The following is a 22,810-nucleotide window of genomic DNA, read 5'->3' on the forward strand; positions in this document are numbered from 1 at the left end:
AATAACTGATTTGGTCATCCCTGACTCATCTTCCAAGTTACTGAGGCTTCTGCAGCTGTCCTACACCAAGCATCACACCCTGGGACGTGAGAGCTTAACGCTTGTTCTGGACTAAGGGCAGCTTTCTGTCTTACAGAGGGCATGCACCCAGGTTTCACTGAAACTAACGCTTTTTTTGGGTGTATAGATCAACTGTTTCTCATCGCAAAGACTGGTGATAAAAGTACAAATACTGCAAACTACTTTTAAGTTCATAACATTGAATGTTATAAGTCCATACTAATGACAGCTATACCCCTGCCAAGTCTCTACTGAATTTAACAGGAAAGTATGTGAATTTGAGAACCTGCTGATTCAGGACACCTGAACTTAACTTGTATTTTAAGCCCTACTTTTTATTTTTATTTTTTACCACCATTACCACCATCTAAATTGCTCCCCAGAGCCTTACCACTGGGTTCAGTAATCCTATATGTTCCCTCCTTAAAGCAATATACTCAATAACCCTATTTAGCGAAAATCCTATGGCCACCAAGGCTCCTGACATGCTGTTAGAGCGTATGTCCTGAAAAGGGGTTAAGGACAGGAGAAAGTTGTCATGAGACAGTTAAACATTGCACAGCATGACTGTACATAAACAGGAGAACATCTGGATTACAGACATAGAAAACTTTGTATTTCCATTTTTTTTTCCTTAAGCTTGCAGACCACTGCGTGGGCTCTAAAAATCCTTATGTGCTGAGTCCTCCTCTTTTACAAAAAACAGTGACCCTGCGTTTGTGAAGCACAACAAATACCTGAAGGTCCCAACTCAAAACCATTTGGAAATAGGTCACGACACACAAAAGTTAGCTATACGCTACGGTCGGTCAGAGTCATAAATGCAGTGCAAATGTAATTCTGAGCCCATACTTCCCCCACGACAATTTGTGTGCAGGAACAATAATAAATTACTGTGGAGCGACGACTCTCACTAGGGAGGAAAATATTTTTTAATATAAAAGATAAGTTCTGCCGGTAATTAAAGAAGACATAAAAGAGTTGCCAATAACAAGTCAAAAAAGTACTGCTCAACGACACCAAGGAATCATTGTATGTCTACAATGAAAATAGTTTCATTTCTGTCCACGGCCACAAAAAAAAACAACACTTGCTATTGATACATACAACACTAATCAGTCCCGATATGTTTATGACCCGCATTCACACGTGCAAACTGCAGACAGAGTGTCAATGGGATTTGAGACCCAAGTCATTTAAATGCTTTGAAATCCTTTCTTATATTTGGACTTTCAGTGAAGGACGCTTGGTTACAAGAACTGTTTGCCTTGTTACCTATGAAAGACAGAGAGCTCTTGCTGTTTTGAACATTTTCATATTTTAGCTGTAATGATATAGACGGATATATTGCTGTTCCAAGTTTAGGTCTAGTACAACCTAAGTTTTAAGCAGAAGTGTATTTATCTTACACTTCAGTCCCTGTGGCAGCTCTGTAAAGCAGGGCGTTCATGGTACCAAGAGCACCGAGTCCTACTTGGAAACAACGCTGCCATAACCAATCTGTTGAGGTACTCGGTGACCACAAATCCTAACTCCAAATTCAACCAGCTTTACCTACATCAGTTCACTTCTGCATTTTAAACATGAAAATTAAAGATGCTGATTCGTACAACTAAATCAAGACAAGCATTAGCTTATCCTTCTCAACAACGTAAAGCCAATTATCAACTTCCTTAAGAAAATAAATTACCAGGATCTCAAAATCTTAAACATCACCCCCAATATGTTACTTGTTCACTCAAAGTCCAATCGTTTTGTCATAATACAGTCGCACATAAGCAGTAGGATTTTTTTTTAAATAATTTTAAACAGTACGTGGAGAAGCTTGCAGTGTCTATTTAATTAATAAGATAGATCAGACTTTGTGCCCAGCCACTTGACATTTTCCTTACAGATCTGTAACTAAAGCCTTTATGCAGGTATAGCAGTTCTGAGAAATGGCTGGAGGGCAGAGAACAAGGTCACCCCAAAATAGTAAATTTTATTCTTTGACAAAAATAAAACAACCTGGTATTTCTTTCCTGCTTGCGAGGACTTGGAAGAAAAAAGGTAGCAAGGAAACTAAGCGAATAATCAGAATGGGAATGTGCTTCACCATCCTGTCCCACTCTGTCCCTCAAAAGCCCATTTTGGGGGCCCCCATTGCACTGCTGGGGTGGGAGATCCTGCTGAGCAGGCAGCTCGCTTTCCCCCACAACAGTTCTAGTCATTGGGTATAAATGCACAGCCCTTAAGGACCATACACCAGCATGCTAGCCATGAGAAACGGGTGCTGTGTGTGCCATTTGATGGGTGACAGAGCAGAGAGCAGCACTTTCCAGAAGGGTGCCAGGCGCCCCGTTGGGGTGAGACCCTCTGTGCAACACATCGGTCCTTTCTCATGTTTCCCGCAGCACACTCCCACTTCCCAGGCAATCGCATTTCAATTACCAGTACGGAAAGCATTCAGCACGCACGTTCTGCTTAAAGTTCAAGGGTTTCAAACATCTAGTGAAAAAACAATCCTTCATCCCGTGACAGGAGAAGGAAACCTTTACACAGACTGGTATTTTGGCTTTGCCGTCTTCGGTGATCCAGATTAATGCAAACGCAAACTGCAATCTTCACAGTTGTCATTTTCACAAGGTAGCTCTTACTGTTTTGTAAGTGTTTAGAGCAGACAGCCTACATTTATTTACATGAACAAAACCAAGGGTATCACAGCACTCACAGAAACCATTATGTTATCCGCATCATTTTCCTGTTTTGAAATAACATAGAGAAGACGTGGGAAAATGCTTCAGCTCCTTACAATTTCCCTTTGCTAATTGAGACCGAAGGGATAAATCACAATCAGCACACTTACTGCATCTCATTCGGGCTGGGGCAAATCAGGGCCAAGTTAAATATTTTGTTCACACGCACGCAGAGCAAACAGCGAAGGCCCCTTCGGTGGATCAGCTATTGAGGCATTTCTGACGGTAATCTCAGGGAAAGGCCCCGTAACCAAGCACTGAGTGATCATTAACAGCAGGTAAAATAAACGAGCCCCATAACGTTACCTCATCCTGAACACTCATCCAAGGTATGCGTAACCTCATCGTACACAAGGAGAACAAGAAAGTTTTAACCACCTAACCACTGTCCCAGGCTGGAGCTGTACACTGCGAGTCTACTGCTCAATCATCCACGTCAAATAAATGTCGAATCCTAAATAGAAGCAGTAGTTAAAAGGGATTTAAAAAGTTTAAGTAAGCAAGCAGCAGCAGCAACTCATACCTCTTCAGTCATCTCTAATCTCCAAGAGAAAAAAAAGTGTCAAAAAAAAAAAGTCAAGCAAAATCCTGGAAAAGTTTTTCATTAAACATCCGTGCACCTTTTCCATCCTTTCTCATGGAGGGCCCCTTCTGTAAGGACAGCACACAGTCCTCCCTCTCCACTTCCACCGCAGTAGTTTGAGAAACTGGTACAGGACAAATAAAGGGATCTCTAACAATTAAACTAATGAATAGCAAATATGTGTGCTATGAACTTCATGTACATGATTTTCTTGCCCCCTTACTTCCTAGTACTTTCACCTAACACACTGCCCCTTCAAACATTAGCCTGGCAAACAAATAATTTGGACCTTCTTGCTATCTAAGCATTACTTTGCCTTGAGTCAACTCAAATAAGGAGATGTTTTCTTTCCATTATGGGAAAAGGAAAACGCCACCTATACTTTCACAGGAAACATTTACATTTGACTAATTCAACCAGAATCAAAGTGAATCAAACAAGTCCATAGCTTTCTTTACATGGACAAATTGAACTATCAGCTAATATGTTTTGTGATAAAGGTAATACCACGTTCAATGCTTGCTAGCTGTTTGTAGCGGAAACAACAGTTTCTGAACCATACCTACAAATACCAACTGACAGCAGCCACGCAAGCAATAACTAAGGTCATCTATTCAGCTAACTGGTAGAAAACATCTTCTATTTCCTACCAGCAGCGCTGCTGCAGCCATGATAACATAAGCATACAGGCAGAACTGATTTTGGAGACAGGGGTGATGCCTTGATATATACTGGGAAAAAGCAGAGCAGCTTCCCCATATACTGAAGGGAGCTGGCGTGTCCAAACAGTTGGTCTACATTTCGCATGCTGGGTATTGAGTTGATGTAACAAAAATGTAAAACCTACTTTCAGAATTTGTCTTGCACAGATGATAAGGGACAAGAAAGCTAAGCAGAAGAAAGGAAAGCACTGCTGATTAATCAAATAACCATAAAACCCAAGATAAGGATCATCTATACCATTCCCCCTACCCTCTTCTCCAACTGCCATCACCATGCCCAGAGAATACAAGCCTCAGGAGCAACCCTGGTTTTGGAGCACCAGTCTCACCACATAAACCTTAGTGGTGCAAATATATATGGCCCCTAAAATCACTGAAATAGTTACTGGCTGAATGGCCTTAAGTAGTCCTCAAAACTAACTAAAACCCCCAAACCTTCTCTTTTATTTTGTATGACATTTGTATCAAGAAAAATACTGCTAGAATAGTTGGCCCAACAAAGAAAAGATACTTAGAGAGACTTTAATCCTCAAAACTCATAAATGTGTATGAGCAGTCTTCTGTGCTACAGTCAAGTCATCAGCTACACTAACTATATGATGACTACTTCAGGACAAATCATTTCAGTTTTTATTTTTTTTTATATCAAAAACTGCAAAGAAATTATTAATTCTCTGTGTATACACATAAAACACTTCCAAGAATTATATGCACATAAAGTTGCAACATAAAGACTACTTAAAAGCATTTCTGTACCAAAGTTTGCAACAAAACATATTGCTAAAGAAGTCAGCAAGCCACTAGTAATTCAGCAAACAGAAACAGTAATGACAGAAAGAACACCAATAGGAAAGTGGCTCAATCACTTTTTGTCATCTAGACACCTAGCAATGTGCTGGGAAACTGATCTGAGGACACACAGAACAGGAAACCAACAACTACAGCAAGCTCTGCTACATTGTCTGAAAGCTGCAGATTTCAGTTGCTGAGAGTGGCCTAGCGCTGTTTAGTTTGGCTTCCCAATTAGTGGTTACAAAAGCAAGCAGTAATTGCAGTTATCTGAATTTCAGATGCATTTCAGAGGACATGTCAGCTCAGGCAACCGAATTCTAACCTGTAATAGTAAAGTTCCTGCTATGCCAGTAAGTGATGAAATTTCCAGTATTTTACTTTATTTTGAAAGAATGATGCAATGCATTTGCTTAACTTACTACCTAATGACATACATCACGGTGTTTTTTCCTTTACTATCTGAATCCGTCCTTACAAGCCACTTGAGCAGGACAGGAAGCGTTAATTATTCACCAGAAAGATTTCTGGTCGTGCCTGAATTAGTCACATGAGAACATTAATAGCAAAAGGAAACACTGCATCACAGAATAATGGATAATAATGGGGCCCTATCTTCATCAGGAGCATGCTACGAAACCACCTGAGCCTTGCAGATGTGTAATGCAGGCGGTTCTTGCTCTCCTAATTGCATAGCAACTCTCCTGATTGAAAGAAGCTTCCTCCACCCACCACAAACACTTCCTTCAACACGGATATCCTTGGAAACAACATGTCAATGGGTCAGCGTTGTTTTACAGCAAGTGCTGATTTAAAATAAACACCTCTCTATGGAGGACAGGGCTTGGGAAGCTGTAAACACTCCCCGCTACCAGGACTTCCAGTCAGGGCTCCTAAACCACTGTGGAATTAAATAAAGAGTGATACGTGATTCATTAATGAAGGAAAACATGCATGTGAAAAAACATGGTCCAACAAACTTCAATGTCAAGGACTTCTAGCTATTAAATACATGGAAGGCAAAAGGGAATGGCACTCAGCATTAGGGGAATTATATCTATAGATCTGGAATCACCGTACCCAAGCATGAAGTTGAAACTGCAATATGCCTAGTGCCCAACATAAAACCAATGACTCTTCTAAGAAACTACAGGCAAAAGAAGAGAAGAGGATGTAGTGACATTGAACACTTCCAGTTATAATGGACTTAGAATAACTAGTTCTAGAGAAGAAACACTTCTAGCATGTCTATTTTAGAGTATCACAAACACTCCGTGCATTGGACAACACCAGGAGTTACAAATATCAGTCGGTCTGCTTCCTTAAATCTAACGCGGAGTCAGTTTGTTCCATCTGCAGTTAATTATTTCCAAGGCAAGTTTAATTTCAATGACTTTGTAATGAAGTATTAATCACAAAGCTCCAATGTGAAGAAATCTTAAGTGTTCGGGTACTATTCTTAATTGTTTTCTTTTAAAAGCTCCAAAGAAGAATGAGCACCTAGGTTAATGAGGTAAATTATTGAGTATATGTGGACTATTCCTAATAGCCCTTTATCAATTATAGCTCAGCTCCACACTCCTATCTAAAACCAAAACCCAAAACGTCAGCTGCTCCAAAGAACTACCGTATTTTCAATCTCCTAACACTGTGAGCATTTTTAAAAATGAAACCCTAATATTTTCCATAAGAGTTTTGCCATTAAAAACCGAATTAGACAAACATAAAATTAAAATTGGAAGGCACTTTTATTACAGAATCACACTACGTTAAAATACATCCAGTGTTTCATTCCTTCAGAGAACTATGCAGTCAAAAATTGATTCTAAAAATAGGAATTATTAAATTTTGAATAGATTAATATGTTAATGATTCAGGGCAACACTAGAAATCTATCTTCAGCATGTGTTAACACTTGGACAGTTTAAGAAACCATTCCTGTCCATTAGTTCCCTGAAGGAGATTAAAAAAGTCCCCCTAGGACATTAACAATGAGCAAGCATTACTACAGCTGACATTAAACTCTTGTCAGCAATACCTGACCTAAGATTCACCTTTGTCTAGCTAAAAATGCATTTTATTGAGCAATGCTGGATATTTGCTGAAGAAAAGTTTTGAAGACCCAGAACTGATTCATCAACAGTCTAGACTAATATTGATAATACCTTTGACCAGAAATCAATCTGATCAACGGTTAGAAGGACAACGCAGCCTCCAGCACCGAGGGACCCTTTCCAAAAGGCAGCATTTTACCTCCTTTGTACACACAACTTCCCCCGAGACACCTCCAACATATCATTAGGGATCAAAACACGGCTGTTACGGCAACAGGGCTGATCTCAGAAAGTCACATTAAGTCCATGAGGACATGGCTTCGGATCCTGCACAATTAGGAGGCTATCTTCCATGCTTAGAAATTAAATAGAATTTCTTCATTCAAACAAGAAGTTAAGTGCATACATTGCAAAAGAGGCCCCAATTCAAACAACTCACCCAGCAGCACACTACAGCAGTAGAGTCAGAAAGTACAGGTGGTAATCACCAACCCTCTCTTTCTCACAGTTTGTCTCACTGCTTATTAAAATTATAGAAAGCCACTTTTCAGCTCCATTCAAATTTGTTCATTACTTACAATTACTCTAATTTGCACCAAATAAACACTGTCAGTCTAACACTAGCCAACGTATATAGATTAAATGACAATGTCAATGAAAGTCACTTTAAAAATGAATTCCCCTAGCACACTAATGAAAATATTACATCATTAAGAAACTGAAATTTATCTTCCTCGCACTGACCTACATCATTCAAGTTCAGAGCAGGCATATGGTGGCCAGGTTAAGTGGCAGGAACTGAACCAAATCCCAATGAGCCTGGAATAGGGCAGGTCCCTGCTGCTCATAACTGGAAGACCCCAGAGAACCCATTCAATGTAAAAACCCATCCACAAGTTCCTAATACAACAACTTCTCCATTCAGGTATTGTTGCACTTTCCACGACGCTTCTGTTCAGATACTGTTAACAGAGAAACTGAACAGTCTACAAGTGTCTTGGGTCTCCAATTCTTGGAATGTTAAAATCCTTCATTTAAGACATCTTCCTAAATACAGGTAAAGAATAATTTATTGTAAATGGATCTATGTACATGTATACATAGCTGTTTGACTTCTCTTGTGATACATGATTTAAAAAAGTGTTAAAAAAAAATTTTAAACCCCCACTTAAACCTAAGGTCCTCCACAAATTTGTCAACTAGGAAAGTAAATCCATGCTGCATATATGCCTGATTTTTAATTCTTCTTCCAAAAATAAAGGACAGACTCCATGCTAGTGAGCCCTGATGACACTGAACAGACAGCAAGGGCATCTACAGTGCCATCTGAGCAAAAAGGGGGAGAGAACAGATCATTCTGATTTACCTGCCTGAACTGAATATGAAGCTTCTCTCTGAGATCCAGATAAGAGTTTCACTGTAGTCAAGGTCAAATATCATCCAAAAACTGCCACGAGATACTGTGCCAACACTTTAAAGACCCAAAGTGAGCCAGGCAGGGTCATATATTTGAGGAGATAGAGGAGTACTGTAGCATTTAAAACTTCAAAGAATATAAGCATCATTTCACTGAGAAAACATATCACATCGGTAATTTCCACCAACTGCCTCTTAAGAAGCCTGTGTTTATTTACATACACAAACTTCTAATTTAAAATAATTTTAAAACCCATTAATAATTGGCATAGCATGTTAATGAAAATATTCCAGTCCAAACCAAACATCTCCAATGCATGCATCCATCATGGATCACTCTCTGAAGTTAAGATGTTGAAATCGCAGCGATGCAAAGCATTAAAGGAAACACTGGCTTGTGAGGCTTCCATCATTTTGAGGCTTTAATATTACACGTTGGGCCCCGTGGGCCCGACACGCAGCAGGGACATTAACATTTCTGTGGAAGTTTGATGTTGAAATAGTTAAAGCTTATGCAATTAAGAACAAGAGCAGGATGTCCTCAAAACCGATACCTGTGTTCTAACCTTCAAACAGCCTGGGCTTACCATTAGGAACGCCAGACAACCTGAAGCACGCTCAGTGAAGTGAAGCAATACACAAAACATGATACATCTATGCAGCCACACAACAGTTGAACATTTTACTAGCGTGACAGATATTTCATAGCATTACCTGAGGAGTAATCATTGCCAATACCTTCAGCTAATCACAGTTTACAAACAAAACGAAGACGACACTGACTGACACAAAGATGGACACCTGGCCGGTGACGCAGACACAGCAACTTGTTACTCTCAACTCCTCCAAGCTTCCAAAAGCAGCACACAAAACCTGCTTCATCCCTCTTTGCTCCACCAGTAGAAGCAGCAGAACGAAACCAAATTTCATTCTGACCACTGAGGAATTTGGTTAGATTAAAAGGTGCTGGATACAGCTGTCTATAATTAGCAGCACATCGATCTATAATTAGGAAGTATTTCTACAACATTTTATATCAAGATTTTGAATAAACTCATAGTTTAAGCAAGTGTTTGTTTTCTCAAATTCTGGCTTCCCTGAAGAAGTAAACAGACAGTTTTAATCAAGCAGGCCTATTTTTGGATCTTCTTAAACAAAACACCCTCATACACCAGCTGCTTGAATTTATTCACTCCTTAAAATTATCACATAGCAAGATTAAAGGAAAGAAAATCAACTACTTTTTTTTTCCCCCCCATAAAGAGATTATGGAACTACTTGTTGCAGGATGTTGTGAGGGTCAAGAGTACATAAGGATTCAAGAAGTCATTATGCAAATTCATAAAAATAATTAAGCCCTGCTAAGCCACACACCTATAAAACGGAGGACAGCCCCATGTCAGACTGCCAGAAGTAAAGGAGGAATATACCAAGATAAGCATCGCTGCATGCCTGCTCTGTTCTTACACTTACTCCCCAGCATCACTTATCACCCAAAATCAGAGTTGGGGCTGGATGCATCTCTGGCATGATCCAGAACAGCTGTTTTCTATTAAATAACAAAATCTCCTTTCTGTTTTGTCTATTCTGTTAAGCACCGCAGAAGAAAGCATTGTTTTCACATTCCTAGAAGAGAGCTTATTACAGTTAAAATATCAAATCCAATTCATCTGCTTTTACTTCAAGTGCCAGTAACCCCTACTCCCAAAGGTCAGCTTCTGCAGCAAAAAGAAAGCTAAGCCTCGATCCAAAATGGAGTATCTTCCTGGTGACTGTGGTTGCAAAAAGAAATTGTTTGCTGGATAGAAAAAGTCTACCTTTTGACTTTAGTTGAGATGCTCTGTTAGTTGTGTTATGACTGAGGGAAGTCCCAAGAACCTCACAAGCTTTTGTTCTTCATTCTGTATATTGTTATTCAAACAGGGAACGTGACAAAGTCCAATTTTTCTCTCCACTGTCTCCTTAGATTGAAGCTTCTCCATGTCTCATAATCCTCGGTATCTTCTACAATTTAAATCCAAGCAAAAAAATTCATCGTCTGTCCAAAGTTTCTCAACATCCTCTGCAGCATTTCCTTGGAAAAGCTGTGACTAGACCAATTCCTCATTAGGCCTTTTGTTTCTGTTAGTTAAATAATTTCTTCTTTCAATTTGTGCAATACACCTACCTCGCAGCAGTTAAAGATGGCTTTAACTACAAACTGCTCCACTCACTTTCACCCAAGAATTTAACATAGTATTTAATAAGTTCATTTATAGTATATAAAAAGAAATTCAAGTATTTTAGCCATAAGCTAAAGCCAAAACAAAATATAAGGACCACTTCAGGCAAATTAATTACCTGATTCAAACCAACTCTAGCTCACTGAAATAGATGGCCTATAAATGTTCGTGTAATTCTATGGAAGTTAATTTTACTTGTATTATAGCACACTTGAAAGTAATAAAAGCAAGTAAGCTTTTATTCTTAGAAAAACACGTTTTGGGTCTTGTACAGCACAGCAAGAGTTAGCCTTCCTAAAACACAAGCATCATTAATGTATTTATTCATTCAGATCAACATATCACAACTGAAAGAATTGGCATTTCTTGTCAGCAGTAGCACTGCAGAGACACCCTGCCCCTCGCACAGCACTACCCACACACGGCTACCCCAGGCACTTGTTGTGTCCTCCCTGGGCACTCAAAGACCTCAGTTAGTACTGAGGGCTAATAAACGCTGACTTGTTTGGTACTGGATGCACTGACTTGCATAAGCTGCCAACGTCGTTACTTTTTCTAGCATCTGATCCAAAGATAGAGTAAGAGAAAGCCTAAGTAACTGCATGATTCAAGGCCAGCAAAAACTAATTCTCAGAGGGAAAGGGGCCTATTTCTACAGTTTCATCAAGCCTCACTTTGGAACATCTATGGAGTGTTTCAACAGTACTTCAAATTAGGTTTATGAAGGCATTATTCATTGAGGATGACGTACACAGCCTATGAGATTAGAAAGTATAAATGGACAGCCACTGAGAGCTCCTATGGAATGAACAGCTGCAATCACCCATAAAAAAAGAAGGAAAAGATTAGCCAAAGAGGCAGCTCGTTAACGGCACATACATACATACATATATATATGTCATTAGCTGCTTATAAGCAAAAAAAAGCTTTGGTGATATATAGTCACAAGCTAATCATGCTTAGGTTAAATGATGCACCATTTCATCAAGTGTTTTAATTTTAGGAAACAAAATTGAGAGAAGAGCCAGTTTGGCATGGCAGGGCCCTGGTGATACACAAGTAACTGGAAAATCCAGACTCTGAAATAAACTCCGGATTGGGTCTGCACATCATGCTTGGGGCACAATGCCTCACCATGCCTATGATGCATGCAGTGTCAGAGAAGGCAGAACAAATGGTATCATCCTGCAAAACCCCTGCTGGCGTGTTCTCAAACAGCATCGCCATCAGTTTCAGCTGACTACAGTACCTTATAGTGCCAGAAATAAGATGAGATGAAACTAATCGTACTGTGTTTTCAATCAACTTCCTGCTGGTCGCCACCATTTCAAGAATGGAATTCATTTCTTTTATGTCCATTAGCATATTCCCTTCTTTCCTGGTTCGAAGGCACGAAGCGCGATGGTCTGGCATCATCTGGACCATAAGAAAACCAAGCAGCATTCACTATGGTACAATCTGAATCCCAGCAGCGTTGCCCTCTGACTTGCTCCTTCACAATGTGCACTTCTGCCAGCCAAGGAGTATTTCAGCTCTCAAGTCTCATCCACACATGTAACAGTGTAATAGCAAAAGCCCCAGCCCTTTGATGAGCTATACGCAAGTGAAACCTTTGTGGAGCCCTTCAGAAGCCGATGGGGAACTGCCAACATGAAGTTCATTAAAGGATTATGCCTCATCTCTAATAAGCAAAGTGGCTTAACTGGAATATATATATATATAGTAGTATTTTCATGTATTTATTAACACAGAGCTGAAGATTTTATATATGTCAGAAAAGGCTGGTTTCTGAAATCCACTCATCTAAGAAAAAAATGTTACATGGTCTGTTAATCAGAAAAAGAAGATTTTTTCCAGATCATAAGAATGAGAAGCTAAGCACAGCATAAACCCTAAATGAAGTAATCTAAAATAACATCTTGCACACTGCACCCTTTCCAACCTTTATACACAAAAACTATTCCAATAAAAAGTGAAACAGTTGCAACTAACTGAAGTTTAAGATATAAAAATAGAAAGAGCAGGGGGTAAAATATTTCCAAACAGCAAGCTGTGTGAATTTTTCATAAATAAATCAATACAGATGAGGCTTGCCCAATTGAGGCTATCTGTGCGAGATGATTTTGTAAAAACATAAAGATGATCTCCGTGTTCCATCTGAACCTCACTGGAGCAAAAATGACAGACTGGACATACTAAAGAGAAGGGGAAGTCTGCAGAAGATTTAAGGATGGCTTCTGTGATCTTCCACAAAAGGTAAGAAAACGTTAGTTGTTGACCTTTAGCAGATGTTTCAGAAGTTCTGAGCAGGCTCACTCAAGTCCCTTCTTTCAGTTGTTCATTTTTCAGTCTCTTAGATCTTGAAACATCAAGAGTTTAGTAGTTTTCCAGTCACCAGAGATTCCTGCAACCTACAGGATCTGAATTTCTAATGTAAAACTCAGCATTTTAAAAGAACCCCTCCAACTTTAATGCGATAGTATGTACAGTCCTCTCACTAACCCTTCACATACCACTGCAAGACCAATGTGTACTTCAGGAGCTACTTTATGACTATGCATCGATAGGCAAAGTTCAGCCCACAGATCCACAGCTTACTTCAATGGTTTTCTTAATGCTTTTCTCAATATTTTCCTTAGTGCTGTTTGTGGATTACTGCAGAAAAGTATTCACCTCACCATAAATGGTATTGCTAGCAGTAAATAAAATTCAAGCCAAAATAAAACAAACAAAACCACCAGCACCAAGCCCCAACGCTATCTTTTACACTCAGCCACAAGATGTAACATCTAGACCCCACGGTCTGATCTGCTGGCAATGAACTCTTCTGCAGCCTGCATGGTGCAGGAGCACTCAAGAGTGGGCATCCGAAGATTCTCCATCACTGGACTGATGCAGACCAGGAAACAAAGCAAAGCTATCCCTCTACATGCCTTTCTTTAGAAAATTTACTGAAATTATTTCATCAAGTTGCAAGTTTTAGAACTTTTCATAGGATTAAATGCTATAATCCTGCAGCGAAAGGCAAGCATGGCCCTGTTATTCCATGTGTCAAATCGACATACAGGTCACCAGGAAGACTCCATCCTCTTTAAGACACGTTGCTGGCACGACCCTAACTGACACCGAGAGCAGCAGAACTCCAGCTTCAGAGGCATACACCTCCTTATCCCAGCATGACTTACTTTCTTCAGAATGCTGGCATAAAACTGTGACACCATGAGTACTCCTGCCAGTGCAACGCTGCTACAAGGGCATGTCCATGCAGATTTACCAGCAGATCTTTTCAAGCACTGCCAAGGCCCAGGTGAATAGGGAGAAGACATCACTTAAGTTTCTTCAAGACAGAGAAGCACAACAAGCCATCAGACTGGAAGCTGATGGTGCAATTTATTCATTTTTTGCAGTGAAAATATAGATGTAAAGCTTGCCAAAGAGTATTGAAAGGCACCTGGTAGAAAGGGAGCAACAAATAGCATTTTGGTAATTGTTTGTTCAAGGGAAATGTAGGTTTTAAGAAAAGAGTAATGGCTTCAAAGGGCAATGGGTTTTCTTGAGGGCCTCCTGTCACCATTAACCAGATCCTCAAACACGACGCACCAGATTTTTGTCTTGTTATCACAACCCTCTGAACTAGCCCCAAAGTTCAGCCCAGAGGAAAAGTTCACTTTCAACTTTCAGTGACTCTCCCTTCACGCCAAGATCAGGTTACAGGAGGCGGGTGGTGCGCTGCCTTAGAGACAGCAGCGACTTGCTCCCCACCACGCTGCAGAAAGCAAGCATCAGCTCCAAACATGGGAGCCTAAGAAAACAGGAATTAACAAAAACAATTTACTGCATATTTGTAACATGCCTTGCATAATCACTCCCGGCAGGGCCACGGCGTACGTTGCGCTCCACGTTTTTGGCCATAACTCGCGAAAATGGATTTCACATGAAATCCTGCCACTCCGGTGGGCGCACCCCAGGTACAGCGACACCGCTAAATCGCCCTCATCGCACCTCCTTCCCCCCAGCACCTTACATTGCACGCCACAAATCCCAGGAAGGCACAACCAGGGGCAAGCCCAAAGCTCAGGTGAGCCCCCAGAAGCCTGCGCAGTCCTGTGGGTTTTGAGCATTTCGTCAGCGGGAGCATTAGGGACTAATAGGGGATATATATATGGGTATATGTATGTGTGTTAGGGGCGGTTTGTGATGGCGTGTGCCTGGCAGCACACCACCTGCCACGCTACCCCTGATATTAACTATAAATGACCGGCGATGGGAGCACGCCCAGCACCCTAGGGTGGGTAAGGGGTGAGCGAGGGCCTGGCTTTGTATTTCCACCCCACTTTGGGCTCTGTGGCAGCGGCCCTACCTCTCCCTTCCTGGCAGGAGGCCGGCCAGCAGCCAGGCAGGCCGTGGGGCTGCCGAGGGGCCGGGACCACCATTTCACACGGCGTTTTCCCCTTGCCCTGAGGGGAGCAGTGCGACCTGCCCCCCCCAAACCTCCCCTACACCCCCCTACACCCCCCGGCTCCCTGTGGGGCTGGGCAGGGGGACCCAGAGGGACCCAGAGGGACCCGGGGGGGGCTCACAGCCGGGCCTGCCCCCACCTGAGGGCCCCAACCAGCCCCAACCCGGCCCCAACCCCACACTGAGGGGGCCACAACGCCCCCCCCCCCCCCCCCCCCCCACCGCCGCCCCTCCCGGCCCCGCGGGGCCCTGGCTTACCCCCAGAAGCCGCAGGGGCAGCGCGGCGGCAGGCTGGGCGCCTTGCTGCGCTCGCTGCCGGCGTCTCCCATGACGGGGCCGGGGCCGAGGCCGAGGCCGGGGCCGGGGCGGCGGCGGGCGGGCGGTGGGGGGGAGGAGGAGGAGGAGGAGGAGGAGGAGGGGGGGGGGCGGCGGGGCTGGGAGCCGGGATTCCAGGCCGGTCAGCTGGAGCCGGGCGCCACCACCGGGGAGGCGGCGGAGGGGTGTCCTCCCGGGGGGGGCCGGCCGCGCCCTAGCGGCAAGGCCCGCGGTGCCGCCCGCCCGCTGTGACGTCCCCCCCCCCGGCGCCGCGGAGAGGTGCGCCCGTCCGCGCCGCTCGGCCCCTGACTCAACAATGCGCCCCCCTCCCCGCCCCTCCCCTCTCCACGGGCACAGGCACGGGTCCGGCCCCGGCACCTCGCCTCCCCCCCGGCCTGAGCGCGATGGTTGCGCCCGGCCGCCGGATCAGCTGGGAGCGGCCCGTACCAATGCGGTGCCCCGGGGGGAGACGGCGTTGAAAGGGAGTGGGGATGAGGGGAAAAGCGAGCTGAGGAAACACCCGAACACTCTAGCAGGGAACGGATATCTCTATAAAGAGGCCGTGAGGGGCTGCCCGCGCTCTCAGGGCCGGCTGGCTCCTCTACCCCGCGGCCACCTCCACCCACACGTTACGCCATGGTGGTACAGCCGGCGAACGCCGGGGGAGGGAGGGAGGGAAGGAGGGGGGCCGGCCGTGGCGGCGCATGCGCAGTAGCCCCGCGACGCGGAAGCGGGCCGGTGGCCCAGCGGGGCCCGGTGGGGCCGCGCCGCTGTCAGCACGCAGCGCCTCGGCTGCTGCCCGCCCCTCTGCGGGCAAATAATAATTACAGCAAATAATAAACGGCCCCGTTCCTAAAGCACGCTGCTGTCCTGTGTTCTGTGCGCGGCTGAGCTGAGGGCTGGCCTCAGCGGTGGGAATGGGGGCAGTGCTGGCCCCGGGTTGGGGGGGGAATGGCCGGGGTGAAGGCGGCCTCAGCGGCAGCCGTACGGTGCCTTGGGTGCCCCTGTGAGGGGGAAATAACGCCGGCCCCCTGCCAGAAATGGCTCTTTTGACCTCTTTGTGGAAAAAATGGCGTGTGGTGATTCTGCAGGTGGAACTGTAACACATTCCTGAGGTGGTGTTACCTTAGGGTTCGACTTTGAACCTAAACCCAAAGATGGTTAACATCGAAAGTAATAAACGTTGTTAACAAACCCTGGAGTGTGTAGGTCTTGGTGAACAGCTAATTAATTCTGTCCAAACCCTTTCGGCTTAAATACTGACCATCTTTAAGAATTTTGTATCAAATTAATTCATAGCAGAGGGAGAAAACTCGTTACGGAATGCACAGATACAAGCCTAAAACTTCTGTATGTGTTAAAATTTAATTACACTCATGTAAACAGGCTGCTTCTGAAGAGAGGTTTGTGACGGAGCTCACTAGCAGCAGTTGGTTTATCCAACAGCCATCAAGGCTCAGGCTGACCGACTGACTCCCTGTTGGTGAACCAGCCGGGCTGCAGCTCAGCCAGGCCTTGCTCGTCCTCAGCAGAAACTTTGAAGGCAAAAACATCACGGAGTGTAAGATCGAAGTGGTACGGTGGAGAGTTTTCATTGACGGATTAACTGGTGCCAGCTCTCTGGAAGTAGTCTGTGGCTGCGTAGCGAGCGCCCTGTGCGCCGGGGTGTGAGAGCTTCCTCTTGCACAGCTCTTGGAGGAGCCTCGCTGCTGAGGCAGCACTGCGAGTGCACTGGCAGAAGTGAGTACTTGAACAAAATAGTCCCGGCTTCATTAACTCAGCCCTTTAAACCTGTAAGTCAACTGAATATTAAAATTGTGCCTTATGTGCTGGCTACCTATAGTGCTACCGGAGGCTGTAAACTCCCCTCGGTTAAGCAGTACATTCTGTCTTTTTTTAAAGATGATTTGATAGCTAGTTCATGCGTCCTGATTTGCAATTAAAATGGAATCAGCTTTCAGTCATTACAAATGTCTTGGAGAAGCATTCTCTGTGGTCATCTTGCTCAGTATGCTTGTGTCATTCCAAATAAACTTGATTTTGTAAAGTTATGTTGAGTTTAATGTCCAAGTTCTGGTTTGGGAAGCAATTCAGATTTTTAAAAATCCTATAGTGGTTTGGTAATTCATTCCAAGTTAAACACAAGAAAAGCATGAGTTCAGACATAATGGGATTACAAGAAGTATCTATATATTTAACATGATGACAATGAGGACACCTCAACAACAATTTAGCTCTGCCCAACACTGATGCCCTATGGAGGAATAATCTGAAGGGGAAAAAATCGTTAGGATTCTAGTATTCTTCAACACTCTGGGACAGAACAGAGAGAGCATGTGTGCTTGGTGCTGTAATGTCTTATGTCTAAAACAATATTTTGGATTTTTTTAAAGAATAACTTCTGCCACACTGTTTTTCAGTAATCATGGTATTTCCTATTTTATTTAAGTAGCAGAAGGTATAAATTACTGATGTATCATTCAGAATTGCTTCTGGAAAAAATATTACTTTAATCTGAACTTGCTTCTCTAAACCTTTAAATGTTTTGGTTTGTGTCATATTTCTTCTAGTCTTATCAGTCCATTTGCAAGCACCAGAAAGTGTTTCTGTAGTGCAACATTGCAGCAAGGGAAAGTCCTGGTGTGCGATGCTTCTTTGGAAGCTGGCTGGGAGAAAACCGGTTCAGCTGATCTAAAATTAATACAGTCATGAACAGGGCATCACAACCTCCATACAGTGTGTGAGCCATTCTTCCAACACATCTATTGAGCCAGGCCTCTGGCTCCCTGAGGAGCTTCATTACTGACATTTTCTTTATTATTATTTTTTATATCCATAGAGTCCAAGCACTGGATGCTTTCTGAACTAATGTACAAGCATGTGCAAACAAATGGATAAGCAGCACCTAGGAAGCTTATGCAAGGCATTAGTTGGATAGGGGTGGGGACATTCATACTCAGGAAGTCATCATATGGTCCAGTTATAAGGAGGCATGTTTCAACCTTGATGAGGAAATATGTATTTAGTTGGGGAAAAAAACCAACTATTTAGTAGTAGGAAAGTAACTTGAAAAGTGGTTATGTCAGAAGAGCAGTGAGCAACGATTTAACTCTACGCCAACAGAAACAGCTAATGTAATTTTAGTTCTGCTTATCCAAATGCATGAAATGGATGGGGAAGGTAGCAATGCTTAATGAGACTGTAACCACCCCTGTAGCTTTTCTCTGGGCATCTTATTGCAGAAAAATCACAGAATGCAGAGAAGAGTGACCAAAATACATGTAGTTTGCAGACAATGCAATGCTTAAAAAATGTAATGTTTACTGTTTGCCCAGGGAATGATTACGTTTGGAAAGAGGTCATAGCCATTTACTCATATTTAAAATAACAAACATGGAAGGTATTTACCAGCAGGACACACAGAGTTTAGTAAAAGATGTAAAATATATGTTTCCAAGGGAAGAAATACTTAGGTCAAATAAGGAAAATGTTCTCACAGTGAAGTCTGATTTTTTACCTCTTGCTGAGGTGCTTCGGGCTCATTCTCAGTGGGGCCACAATGCAGGATTAGATGAGGTAACAGACTTCTCAGGATCGGGAAGCAGAACGCTACCAGATTTAGAAGCAACAATTAAGTATCGTTGTTTCTCAAGTGTTCCCTTTCTTCATATATACTAGAAAGAGTTGTACCTGTGTACAGTCAGAACGTTTTGGGATGTTTATTTTGGTATAAACATGATTGTCCGATTGAGATACATGTGCACAACCGTGAAGTAGAGCAGGTGGAGAATGTCACAAGTATTGTACATCTTCCTTCTCATCTTGAGATCTAAATTACCATAAAATGATAAAAGTGACTCATGTGGTGCCAATCTGTTAGAGAGACTCTTGAGCTGATTGAAATAATCACCACTTTTTATTCCTCTCCAGTAGGCTGATATGCTTCGTAGCAAAATCTTTTCTTTCGGAAGATCATTCTTGTTAAACCCTCTACTGAGGTTGAAAAGTAAAATGAGCATGTGGAAAAGAGCGATGGAGACAACATGTCTGAGCCATAGTCATATCTAGCTCTAAAGGTGAACAATTACAATGATTCGCAGGAGCCCAGGGGCATAGGCTATCGCCCATGAAGAAATTAACCTGCAGCAAGTCAGCATCACAGATGAGGCCCTGCAAAAGGCGAATGAACCCTGCCTGAGACTGGCACACATCCTTTTGGCTGAATCAGGACCAGGGCTGTCAGCCTTTCAAATGCCTGCTTTGCAATGCTTAGCTCATCTCATTTTCTACATTAGAAAAACATGTCTTGGTTCTTTGTATGCAGCTGGCATAGCAGGGTGTGATCCAGCTGAATGCCTCAAGATTTGCTTATTCGTTTAGTCTGAGTTAGGTGTCAGTGCAAGCAATCTGAAGACAGAAATGCCCGCACCTTAGCCTCTGGCTTGGGCCTCAATGAATCTGACTCCAGGCTTCTTTGCTACTCAGAGGAGGCCTCCAGATTAAAGAAGGCAAGCTGAGTTCATCTTGGCTCTCAACATTGGTTGTGTTGACGAAGCAAAAGAAATAGAATCATCTGTGAATTATCAACTTGTGAGTCATGTAGATTAGAAGGTTTTCATAGCTATGTCTTTTTTAAAACATAAAACATAAGTTTGAGCACTAAAGGAAAGGTTTAAATTGTCACTGCACAGAATTTGGAGTCAGAGCTTTGACTTTTTTTCCATGTTGTTGTAAATCTCTGTTGTTTTAAATCTCTCAGTTTTGCTGTCTGAATGGAAATGCTTATACATCTCATCAACAGTCTGGAAGCAGAATCTTTATTGGGTGGCATTTTTAGAAATGAGAATTTGTTGTTATTATTGCTCTAACTAAAAGAGTGACATTTCTTTGCAATTAATGGCTGGACGGAGAATCCAAGGTGAAAGCAATAACTCTTAACACAGCCAGATGTAATTTGCAAGGATATGACTAACCCAGAGGCAATTATTATTAAAATACTTTTATTTATTTCACACATGTATTACTTCCTCTTCCTGCCCTTTATGTAATCCAGGACACTTTGAGAAAAGCACAAATGCAAAAAATAAATAAAATACATATATATATATATATATATATGTATATGTATTATGTATATTATGTATATATATACATATATATGTATATGTATATATAGAATACACATATATATAGTGCAATTAAACAAAACATTCTAGGCTAATCTAAAAAATGACAAATCAAATATTAAAACAACAACAGCAAAACTTTTGTCATGATTTAATGAAAGGTGAGGGGATAATAGTGACCCCACACAGATGTGACAGTGACTAAGAAAGAAATCATTCACAGAAAAATAAACCTGCAGATGTTCTATATAAGCTGATACTTTTTTTTTTTTATTATTATTGTTATAAACAGTGAGACTCATGAATGTGCAATGATGGTCACATCATGCTAGACATTTCCTAATCATAGACAGCAGATTCAGCAAAAACCATTCTTAGCCTTTGAGAACTCTTTTTAGCAAACGTTCGCCAAGCACTTTTTTTTTTTTAAGGGAAAAAAAAAAAACAAAAAACAAAAACCAAAACATTATCACAGCAGTTTTACCCAGGCGGAAAGCAGCCTTAGTGCCATGGATGCTTCCTTTGCAACCCTCAAGACCTCCCTCCTTTGCCCTGGGTTCAGCATTACTTAACAGCAGCATCCCAAATCATCTTTGATGCAACTACTTGGTTTATAAATGAAAGAGTTAAAAGTAAATAACGCACTAGAAACTTCCTTTCATTTGAAAAGGGAGCTTAAGGCAAAAGAATATAATGAAATGGAAAGGTGGAAGATGCGTGATATTTATATATTTCTTTTGCTTCCTGGCTTCTCTTCAGTATTTTCACAATACTAGACCAAAGGGTCCTTGTCTGCACCTAGGCCTTCTGGGTCCTACTCTAAGGTAGATAAACAAGCATAATAAAGCCTTGACCTTGTATAAATATAAAGCAGTCGGGTCTTCATTAAACAGGAAGGTGCCTGCCCCTAGCAATCTGTTTGAAGAGAAGCTGTTCCTGCTCTTTCCTCAGCATCTCTGAAGATGTCGGATGGGGAAATCTGCATCAGAACACGTTTCCAAGCCCCTCGGTGGGTTTATCAGTTCTCTGACTCCTGACCTGGTGTTTCTGAGCACAGCTGAGATGAGCAGCAATTCCCTCATAAGTGCCACGATGTCAGGGAGGCTTAATTGCTTAGCGGCATGAGAAAGTGCTCAGTAGTTCAATGACAAAAGGTCAGAGGAAAATGTGAATTGAGAGCCTGTGATTCTCCCCTTCTGCCCCTGCTTGCTCCCTTCCACAGTGCACTCAACATTTAGATTTTCCAGGGATGCGGCCCCAACATTAGCTGAGAAAATCCTGATCTTGCCATTTCTGGTGTCCCTGTGAGCACAGCAAGATCAGTAGTTAGAAGTCATAAGTGCAGCCCGGGTAATTTTGTAAACAACAGCAGCACCAATTTCTTTTATAGCAAGTAAAAAAAAAACAGACATTGCCGCTGGAAATGAATAGCATACAGAGCAGCTGTTTCAAATTTGTCTGACAGTGTTATAAAACAACTTTAAAGTGTTAACAGTTGTACCCATGGCAAAATTTCCTTTGCTGTGTGCATGCCTAGAGCTTTCCTTTATGCTATATGACCGGGCAGCCACATTTGTGCTCAGTACACTTGCTTTTCGGGTCACCTCTGAGGAACATCATGCCAGCTGCTGGCTGCAAATGGCTGGCAGACTCCGGGTGCACTTGCAGGTGGGATTTGGACCGAGGCCGAAGAGGGAGGAAGAGGAGGTGAATTGGTGAGGGCTGCTGCTAAGTCCTGTTTCCCCCTCCAGCAGTAATGCACTCGTGGTGTGCTCTGTTCTTCTGTCTCCAGGCTGAGAATGGAGATGGGAAGGAGCTTTCACCCATGACGAATGAGAAAGAAGTTGGGTTGCCCAACAACATTGTAGTTATAGATGAGATGGAAAGCAGAGAGCAGGCTGGGAGAGGGAAGAGCTGCAGTGACTGAGCTGAATGACCAAAGCACCCTGTGTGAGCAGCAGGCAATATTCCAGCTGCTGGCCCTCGTTTTGGTCCTGTGCAGCTCTGCTGAAGCTGCCACCAGTGCAGAAAGAGGAATGGGTGGTGTGGGGATGCTGCGGGGGGGCTGATGTCTCCCCATAGCACAAGGAGCTCCCTCTGTTCTTGCCATGCAGGCATGGCAAGCCTTGGCTCAAAGGCTCTTGGATTCTGTGTCCCAAACTGCATGGCATATAATACACACTCTCAGTGTGTATTATCAGTTACACAGATGGTCCCAGAGGCAGTCAGCTCCTGCAAAAGGGAGGATTGCTTATAAGCAAGTAAGAGGGAAAGTAACTCCACATGTCTGTGTGTGGTTGGAGGATGTAAAGGTCCTGGCGTGGTGAGGG

General features: G+C 42.8%; 1 protein-coding gene across 1 annotated transcript in view; it reads right to left on the bottom strand.

Moving 5' to 3' along the window:
• The window catches only part of LOC101794763 (AN1-type zinc finger protein 3), a 132,174-nt gene extending 116,722 nt beyond the window's left edge, over positions 1–15,452 (bottom strand). The window contains exon 1 of the mRNA XM_038176192.2: positions 15,298–15,452. Within this exon, the coding sequence (XP_038032120.1) occupies positions 15,298–15,368 (71 nt within the window). The 5' untranslated portion in view covers positions 15,369–15,452. The remainder of the gene's footprint in view (positions 1–15,297) is intronic.
• Between the last annotated feature and the right edge of the window lie 7,358 nt (positions 15,453–22,810).

This window comes from Anas platyrhynchos, chromosome W (genome assembly GCF_047663525.1).
Source record: "Anas platyrhynchos isolate ZD024472 breed Pekin duck chromosome W, IASCAAS_PekinDuck_T2T, whole genome shotgun sequence".
Classification (NCBI taxonomy): Eukaryota; Metazoa; Chordata; class Aves; order Anseriformes; family Anatidae; genus Anas; species Anas platyrhynchos.